The following is a 9,972-nucleotide window of genomic DNA, read 5'->3' as shown; positions in this document are numbered from 1 at the left end:
ATATATATATATATATATATATCGGGAAAAGGGTCTATGATGCACTTATGCAACATTTTTTATTTAGTCCAATTTTGCTTCTTAGTTGTATTTCCTTCTCAAGAGGAAATGTATTTCCCCTTCAAGATTAACATAGATGAATATAAGTGACCAAGTCCTAAATGCGTTTTTTTTATGCTTTTTTTTTCAGGGTGGTTCCTAAAACTTTTTAAATCTGGAAGGCAAAACAAGAACAGCAAAACAGGCGAAAAACCAGCAGGGGCTGCTAGCTGCGAATCTAAATCACCGTCATCTGCATCATCAGAAGAAACATCCGTTGCAAAACCACAGCAGTTAAATACTGCTCTGAGTTCAGAGCTGAGATGGAAACGGAAATATGATGTGTTTGTGTGCCACAGCTTTGCCGAGAAAGACACTGAGGAGGCCAAACGCCTGGTTTCGTTCCTCGAGACCCCACCCCGCAGCCTCAGGTGCTTCCTATGGCACAGGGACTCATGTCCAGGAAGTGCTATATCCACAGAGTTTTGCAAGGCCCTGGAAAACAGCCACCTTCGGGCTCTGCTCATCACTCCCAGCTTTGTGCAGGATGATTGGTGCAGTTACATGATGCACCAGACCCTGGCAGAGAGACCCATGTCCAACACGATGATACCCCTTCTTCTTGACTTGGCCCACTCTCAGTACCCACAGGAACTGAGGTTCTACTACTACATTGACCTGAGCAGGAATCCTGACTATGGTTTCAATGTTGTCAATAAGACCGTACAAAGTTGTAAGTACACAAATTAAGATAGTTGTTGAGGGCCATGTCGACAGCCAACAAGGCCCTCTACAAGCCCCCTTTACTTTGAATATCAAAATTGAAATGGCCTTGATAAGTAACCTTCAGACGTGTAGGAGTTTTGTCAGAGTTTTGTCAAATTACATTAGTGAAAACAAACTTTTTATGGCATATGACGTGTTACAATAAACATTGAGTCTGCTTGGAGTTGAATTACATTCACCCATTTGTTGTTTGTTGTCAGAAAAGTAAGGAACATAGATGGCTGCATAATATTGCATACTTTGGTAGAGATCTTTGTCTGATAGCCTTTTTTTTTTCTTAGATTTGGAGAAGTTGATTCAAAGTGAAGAGAAACTGAACTACAGCTTGGGTGACTCATCTGAAGCTGTGCATCAGATGGAAGAGACAACATGCAAGAAAGCAACATGATGTCAGTGCAAAACCAGGCATCACATGGTGTAGATCTCAAGATTTCTACACGACCAGAAGGGATGCAGCAGAGAGATAAAAGCATCAGAGACATTTGCTGTGATCAAGACTAAAATATATATACGGTGGTGCAATAAAGACACTGCTGCTGATGACTAAACCCACATTACGGATACTTTTGGTCACTTCCTGCAGTGTTTTGAAAAGCTGTTTCGCTCTAGGGACTTCTTTAGTCCTACTGGGTGGTGTGTTCAAGATGTTCTCACACCTCAACACAGTCATCTTTGCAGAGCACTGTAACTTCTTTTCTTTGTCAGATCTAAAAAAAATGTTGTTTGGACATGAAGCACCCACCCATAACAAATTCCTTTAAAAATATAATCCACGTTTACGCTTGGCCTGAAGTTAGAGAAACGGTTATGTATAGAAATATATTTAAAAAATAGGTCCTCAGACTCATCTCATTGAAATATTTATCAGATTTTCATGTTTAACTTGGCATTAATTTTTTGGGGGGAAGTGAATGTTGAATATTTTTATCTGTTTAAATGTTACATTTTCTCTGTGCATCATTAATAACTTACTTCTAGTGTAACCATAGTTAACTGCCCTTGTGGTGTTACACCCAATAACCAACAGGAAGCAGATGTGGTAAAGTCATGTGAAGTTAGTCTGTAAACATAAAAAAAGACAAGAAGACGGAAGGAAATTGGGATCAGTGAAATTACAGCTAAACAAAAGAAGCTGTAAAGAAACAAAGAGCTAATTAAAAACACAGTAATAACTCAAACCACATAGTTGGAATCAAAATTATTCACACCCACTGCAAATTACAGAACACAAATATCTTAAGACAAACTAATATTACCAGTGTTTTTTTTTTTTTTTTTTTTTTTCTCTAAATTAATACTAGTGCATTTTATATTCAGCTCTTGAGTTCTTTGGGGAGTAGTAGTACGCATCCTACAGTTCAGGCATTCAACCTTTGACCTTTTCATATTATGTGTAGCACTGTGCTGATTAAAATCTCAGTGGTTGTTGCTATCAAGTCCTGCTGCAGCTCTTTTGAAGTTAGTTAAGAATTTTTTTTACCAGTTGTCTTATAAACTAATTATATTTTTGGGAACATTAGAGCCTTTTCTGTATTTTTGTTTCACTGATCTCGTTTGTTTGCCAATTCTCTTCAGCAAACTGTTCTTATGATTTTTTTTTTTTACTGAAACAATTGTTTTTAACTATCAATAAACCTGACCTGCAATGATGTGTTTGCAACTGTAAATGCCAGAACACAGTCACAAAGTCAGTAGGCTCATGCAGTCATCTAAATGATTGAACACCTATTGACAATGACTAATAATTTTGCTAAAGTCCAACATTATGAAAAATGGAGCCTGTTTTAATTTTTCAAGTCAAATAGTGTAAGGATCTTTAAGGATCACCAAATGTCCTTGACGGCACCCTGTTTTCTTGTCAGGACAGGTATCGTTATGGGAAGTAGTAAATGGTCTCTACTTTATCAAGTTCAGAGGACCCCAAAGGGTTTTACACTGTTATTTACCCATTCATGCGTACATTCACATGCTGACAGTGGTGACCTACATTGCTGATAGAAGCGACTGCTGATAGAAGCGACTGTTAACATTTGCTTATTTAAATATACAACATCAAATAGCCTTATCAATCATTGACTCAAATATGGAAGTAAATAGGGAAGTGTTGTTTATAATGTGGACAGAGCGTTCACGTGGCTTGTGCCGCTTCCATGTCTTGGATTTTATTGATGCTGCCTAATCCTACCCGCTTGCCAATCCCCCTAAACAACAGCAGACATTTAGGTCCTTAATGAAAAGGCCCTCTATAATCACCTTTTTTATGGTGAGCCAGCATTTTAATGGTGAAAATGTCAGTAATCTCCAAAAGGCACAGATGCTCTCAAGGACTTTTAGTAATCCTATGACACACACATACAACACATGCACACACAGTGAATTTGAGTGGTTATAAAATAGGAATACAACTTTGACATTTCAGAGGAAAAACAACTTCTAAAAGCAACTTTGAGGCAATCTTTACACCACTCACAGTCATATCAAGATCTTCACCTGGATGAAAAGGACACAATCTTCAATTCACTGAAATAAAATTTACATTTAGATGGAAAAAAAGAAAACACTGACTGAGAATCATTTTATGAAGCCCTTCAGGTCTCCGTTTTATTTTCTTTATAAGGTTTTTATCCTCAAAACGTCCCTTTGACTTAAGCTTATACGACTGAGATATCATTAGAAATGTTACTGACTATGATAAAAACAGCATGGATTTATTACCTCACATAGCATCGGACACTCCTCCATTTGTGGCACATTTGAATGGATTTACAGCTTTTGGTTGGTATTATTGTTAGATTAAGCATTTAGGGTTAGGCTAAAAGCAAAGGGCATGGCAACATTCCTTCCTGGTACATGGCAAGCAGTGAGATGCTCTGAGTACAAAATGTGACGTAATGACATGCAACTTAACTTGATGTTTTAATATGTGCAACTTAACAGCTTTGTGGAACAAGACTCCGCATGTAAATATGGTTTTTGAACTCTCCTTACAACTTACTTCCTACCTTTGCAAGTTTTGCTCTGGTTATTATAAAATCTACAAAATGGTGAGAAGTATCAAATAATTTGTAATGAGGAAATATTGTGTCAAAACATGGGATGGTTGTACATTCTTTTAGCTGAATGAACGTACCTTATTTTTCATATCAACTCTTAATGAAGTTCTGACTTAGGATTTTTTTGTGCTTGTTTCATTTTTTGTTGCACAAATGACTCTTTTATGGTAAAGTATATTGTGACTTATCTGTGAAAGGCGTTCCATCAGTGAAACTTTTCTTGCTTTACATCTCAGAGTGCACAAACTATAGACAAGCTAATAACTGACATCGTAACTGCTTTGTGTACCTCAGGTCTTTAAACCTCTGTTTTCTTCCAGTCATAGTTCTTCCTTACTTCAGGAGCTCCTCTGATTGGATTAAAATGTATTTAACTGTTAACCTGAACCTGTCATAAAATGCCAAAAAATATATTTCTGCCTGAATTTTATCGACTTAAAATTGACTGAAATGGTTTCGTTCCTTGAGGTTTTTTGTTGTGAAAAAAGAGTATCAATTGTACTGCGGTAGACTGAGACTTGCAACATGCAACAGAACTTTCAAACACTTTTGCTGTTGGAATATGCATTGAAACTGTAAAATATTCAGCGTGGGAAAGCCCCTAACGTCTTGCGTAACTATATGACAAATTTCACTGTGAGCAAAACGGGAAGCAGGTGCACACATTTCCTGTAGACTACTGGACGCCAAATCAGTGAGAACACAGATAATGAGGGAGATGTTCAGTTGGTGATGAACATTAATTTCCACAATGAGCAAGATCAGACATGAGTAAAAATGCTGTAGGGTTCATTCAAAAGCAGGTTAGATAATTCACTGAATCAGTGAATTGTTAGATGCATTATCGATCATCATCTGAGATCTATGTATGGTTTTGTGTTTTAATTATTTTGGATTGTAATCATTATTAAGTTTTGTCACAATGTTATAAAGATTATTTGCTTTTTTTAGTTTATTCTTTGTTATCAGTTGTTAAAGCACTGGTTTAGGTCCTTAACCTAAATTTAATAGATTATTTTTTATTCTGTTTAGTTCCCTGGACACTCGTTGATTCTCCCAAGTTTCCAGTTCTTGTCACCTTCCTGCTGTATATTATTCTGAATCTGATCACTGTACTCAGTTACTGAATGTCTCTGAATACCTCCTGAGAAGTTAAAAACTAAATTAATTACTTGCCAGATCCTTCCATTTACTTGATTTGCTGTTTTGCTTTCCTTTTGTGTTCTCGTTCTTCCCGAAGCTGCTGTTTTGCGTGAAAATGAGTTCCCATTTTATTTGTGCGATGTAAGTGTTTTGGATTTGTCGTAGTAAACATAACTTTCATTAGGAGCACACAGAAAGTGATGGGACCACTTTCTATGCCAATCATGGGTATGCCAATCATTACTCTCTCTTATTGATTGGCATGGGTCACTTTCAGTCAGGAATATGAATTGCTTGCCAAGTATTCCTAAAAATTATATGAAAATTGCTGGCATCTCTCTTGACAATCTTAGTGATCAGTGCTGATGCCAGCCATTCACTTTGGGCCTTGTTTAAATTTTTACCACCAGGGAGGAGATACAGAACGAATCGGTGCACTGTTGTTCGACTGATAAATTCACATGTGAAGACTTTACTACCCTGCATTTTCTATGCCAAAAGATTGTTGTTTGTGATGTTATTGTAATATGTTTTCTATATTTTTTCCTATTTTCTTATGTTGAACTGATCTGAAATGTTGTCGCCATATTCTATTAAAGGATTTTTCCACACTACAGGGCCATCTCCACAGCAGCCATCACTTAGGGCCACTTTCTGTGTGCTCATAATGAAAACAATCATAGGATTGACTAAGTTTTTTTTTTCTATGAAATATCGACTCAACCTTCTTGGTTGACATTTGATTGTTCCCATTAACTTGTTTCCAGGACGGAACAGTGAGGAAAAGGTTGCAATAAGACAGTTATATCCCTTATTTTTGCAAATCTTGATCCCTTACAATTAAGAAAAAAGCAATCAAACAAGACACATAAATATTTTTGACAAATAAAAAGTGCAAAAGGCAAATTATCCTTTTGGGATGATTAAGAATTCCAGTTAAAAAAAAATCTTGGATGGCTAAGAGACAATGTATTTTAATTTAACATACAACAGAAATATAGAGGCTTCCCTTTTCTTTTCTGTGAAAGCTTTGGACTTTACCTTACTGTTTTTCATTTTTTTATTTTTAATTCCCTAAATTTGCAGTATTCTTCCACGATTTATATTTAATTGTTCGTTTTTGTTATTTAGTACAGAAGTCTGTGTGAGTTTGTCAACTTTGCAATGTTAGAAAACTGCACACATATTTAGTGTTAAAGGTCAAAATTTTCACATTCTTTTTCACTTGTAAGCCAACTTAGTGACTGTTTAAATTGATTTAAACAACTTATAATTGTGTTTTTTTTGTTCTCATAGACATTTTGTCTTACAATATGACTGTTTTTCAATTTAAGATACTGTTTAAATTCAGTAATGTGTCCTGTTGCAAACTGATAAATTGCTGAGTACCTTATCTGATTCTAAAATCTATTACTTACAAAAAACAAATTACTTGCATTTTTGCTATATTAACCGTAACAACATCTGCTGTTACAGGTCAAAAGTGTCTTGTATAGATTGGCATTAGAGAACAAGATGAAAAACAACTTATTTTACTAATAAGTTAAATAAACTATGTTTAAACCAGGTTTAAACAGTAATAAACAATATAGTTACAGTGTGTGCTGTGGGCGTGGGCTTTTTTGTGTGAATGTTAGACTAGACTCTGAAATTAAATGTAGTTGTCATTGACAGGAGGGTGTAAGACTGGGAGCCTCAATATTTGATCTTTGCTTTTTGCCGATGATTTCATGCTTTGTGTGTGTCTTCAAACAATGACCTTTAATCTCCATTTGAGCAGTTGCACGAGGTCATTGTTCTCAACCGGAAAAAAAAAAAAAAAACAAAAAAAAAAAAAACAGCTTCCCCCCCAGATGGGAGAGTATTTCTTTACAGCAAGTGCAGTTCAAGTTTGTTGGTGTTTTACTCATCAGTGATTGGATGATGGGTTAGGAAATTGTTCCGGTTTATTGTGGTGAAGAAAGATCTGAGATAAAAAGTCCAACTCCTAATCTACAATCCATCAAAATTACAACTCTCATTTATTGTCATGAAGTCTTGATCATGTCTGAAAGGATGATAGAAGCAGCTGATATGAGCTTTCTCTCAATGAGCGTTCTCAGCCTTGGAGCTAAGGTGTGGCCCTCTGATGGATGGATGGACAAATGAGAAACAATAAAAGATGTGAGTGCCTGGTGGAGTAGTAGATTAAGCCATATTTAATCCAACTAGCACGCAACGGCTATTTTCTTTTTGGACATTTCTGACACAGAACACCACCAATGTCTCTTCTTTTTAGAAACCTTTATAATTCATAACACAGGTGCATATTATTTGTGTTGTTGTTGTTTCTGAGGATATGAAATATTGTTTGGAACTTAAAGAGTACTTTGCATTCTTTAAAACTGATCAAGTTTAACCTTAGCATAATTTAAGGGTGTCAGTGGAATTTGAGAAAATAGTCTCTTCCAATCATTTGTATATGCACGGAGAAAAATGTTTATTTCAGTTATTTATGTGAGGTTCTTTGTACTTCAATAGGGAACCTCCCTACTGGAACTTAGGGAGGGTTTAGATAAATATGGAAACTTCCTCCATTTCAAAGGCTTTGAAGGTCTTTGTCAGTATTCTAGTGCTGTGCCGGAAATGTTGGTTCCCAGACTCCCTGTGAGAAACTTTGTGATAATCCCTGTATAAATAGGTAGTAACTCTCTGTGTAGTTATAACAGATCAGACTGAACAGACACCGAGCATGTCTGCTTATTGTACCAACAAGACTGACTGGATGTGAAGGGTTGCCAGAGTTTGTTCAATTTTGCCTAAGATCGCTGATCTGGAAGGATTCAATACCTCAGCCAATGTCATGTTTGGATTTGCCTGGATCTGCCAGCAGAGATCAAAATTCAAAGTGGGTAGAGGAACAGCTGCAAGTTGTTCCTCTTTCTCGTTTCTTTTCTCATGTTCAGAAGTGAGCAAGATTTATCTGTTCTTTGGTGCAATCTACCCTCTGGAATCTAGTCGAGACCCCTCCCGTCATAACAGGTGTCTCTCTGTCAAGAAACAGATGTGACATACGGGACAGTGCAAACGATGGATTTTGGAAGCTGATGACAGCAGCTTTTGCATGCAATAATTGCAGATTGCGTGTGTTTAAAAAGCAAATTAAAGTGTTTTGCTTAAAATACTTTATCATTACATTATCATTATCGAACTGAAATATTTCTTTGTAAAAAAAAGAGAAAGAAATAAAGGAGGAAAACTTCTCAAAAGGAAATACATTGTAACACAATGAAATGTAAAATGGTTCCGTGGATGCAAATACTTTTGTAAAGCATTGGCACTTATGTTTTTTCACATTTATCTTTATTAATATCTGAGCTGTCGTGTAAATCTGAATCATGCCCAGAACAGTTGGGATTAAATTTACATATTGTTAGCTTCTTATAGTGGATTAAATAAAACAAAATCTGTTGTACTGTGCAATCAAAGTAGTACTGTCAGTATAAACTGGGAACAATATGTTCATCCGTAAAGTTATTCAAACCAGTGTGCGAAGAGGACCAGGCTGGATTGGGATGGCCAGATCTTCACTTCTCTTTCAAGTCAAGTTATTTAGAAAGCCATGTTCGATCCATTCCAATAAGATTATTTTCAAATCCCAACAATGTTTTAAACAGAGCCGCTCCATCACCTGCTACTGCTGCCAAAACTGCTTGGCAGAAAGACAGATTCATGTGTGTCAGCTCTCACTAGTCACTCCCAGCATGCATGGCAGTATAGCCAGTTTCAGCATCTTTTCAGCCAACACCTGATGGAAGAAGTCAAAAACCAAACAAATCCATCATTCACCAGTGAGAAAGCAATGAGTTCTTCAGGTGCACTAAAGTAGTAAGAACTCAGACAGTTGGCAGTACCTCTACCGTGAAATCAAACAAGTATTTAAAGCACAATGTCACAAATATATTATTTACTTATTTTAGGTGTGGTGACTATGCACAATGTGATAAAACATTACAATTATTACATTTAATTTCAAACTCTGAAGACAATATGATTAATATAGATATGCTTCAGTTTTGTGATCCATCTTGGCTCAGGATTCATCAGGATCTCTCTCTCTCTCTGAAAGATCTTAATTTGAACCTCTTGCAATTCAAAAGTCTGTAACAAACTGCAGTAAAATCCATTTCTGCACGTAGTTATCTAGGTTTAATTACGTTGCTATTTATTCTAAATGGGAAAATAATCTGAAGTGTATCATATTTAGGATGATATTGTAGTCTATTGTGTGTCACCAAAATGAATCCCTCTATGGTCGGCACTATGGATTTGCTTTGTTATGTAATGTATTCTTTTAGAATGCATTAAAATGATTTTTGTTGTGAATGAGAACATTAAAAATAAACTGAAATTAACGGAACAGCTATAATTTAGAGTCTATTTTGACATGTTAACAGCTTACTCTTTTGCCACATTGTTTACATTGAGCCATCTGATCAGCTCCATTGTGTGTCTCGTGTGACGTAATCATCCCAAATGTACACAAAGCTAAACAACCTAGTTTTTGATGACATTGAACAAAATTGTATTTTGATAAATGCTGCACTGGAAATCTATACCTCATTTTCTAACTGTGCTCTATCATATTTTCGATTTTTTAAAACTACGTCAGTATGTTTGAGTCTTACCTACGTTATGTTACTGTTTATTTCATCTTTTCTAATCTGGAAGAGTTTCAATAATCTGTTTCCTTCAGTGGCTTAAATGGGGGAAATATAGATTTTAGGTTAATCTTAAAGTTACTTTACTATTCTTATAATTTATTGTTGTAAATATATAGTTTTTCTATGTTAGCCCATGCATGACTTTCGGATTCGCTCAGCTTCCCCAAGAATTTTGATTAACCTCACATTTCCAGCGTGCTTATTTAGGTGCGCATGCGTCCTTCGACCGATTAAAAGAAAGGTGGGGG

At 36.0% G+C, this 9,972-nt stretch overlaps 1 protein-coding gene across 1 annotated transcript in view; it reads left to right on the top strand.

Annotated features, from left to right (window-relative positions):
- The window catches only part of tirap (toll-interleukin 1 receptor (TIR) domain containing adaptor protein), a 9,500-nt gene extending 7,028 nt beyond the window's left edge, over positions 1-2,472 (top strand). Inside the window, exons 2-3 of the mRNA XM_015048300.1 lie at positions 191-772; positions 1,107-2,472. Of these exons, the coding sequence (XP_014903786.1) occupies positions 191-772; positions 1,107-1,213 (689 nt within the window). The 3' untranslated portion in view covers positions 1,214-2,472. The remainder of the gene's footprint in view (positions 1-190; positions 773-1,106) is intronic.
- Positions 2,473-9,972: the final 7,500 nt, after the last annotated feature.

Source organism: Poecilia latipinna, unplaced genomic scaffold, assembly GCF_001443285.1.
Source record: "Poecilia latipinna isolate Pla-1442-1.1 unplaced genomic scaffold, P_latipinna-1.0 Scaffold874, whole genome shotgun sequence".
Taxonomy (NCBI): Eukaryota; Metazoa; Chordata; class Actinopteri; order Cyprinodontiformes; family Poeciliidae; genus Poecilia; species Poecilia latipinna.
The sequence above is the reverse complement of the archived record's forward strand: the minus strand, read 5'-3'. Positions and strand labels throughout refer to the sequence as shown.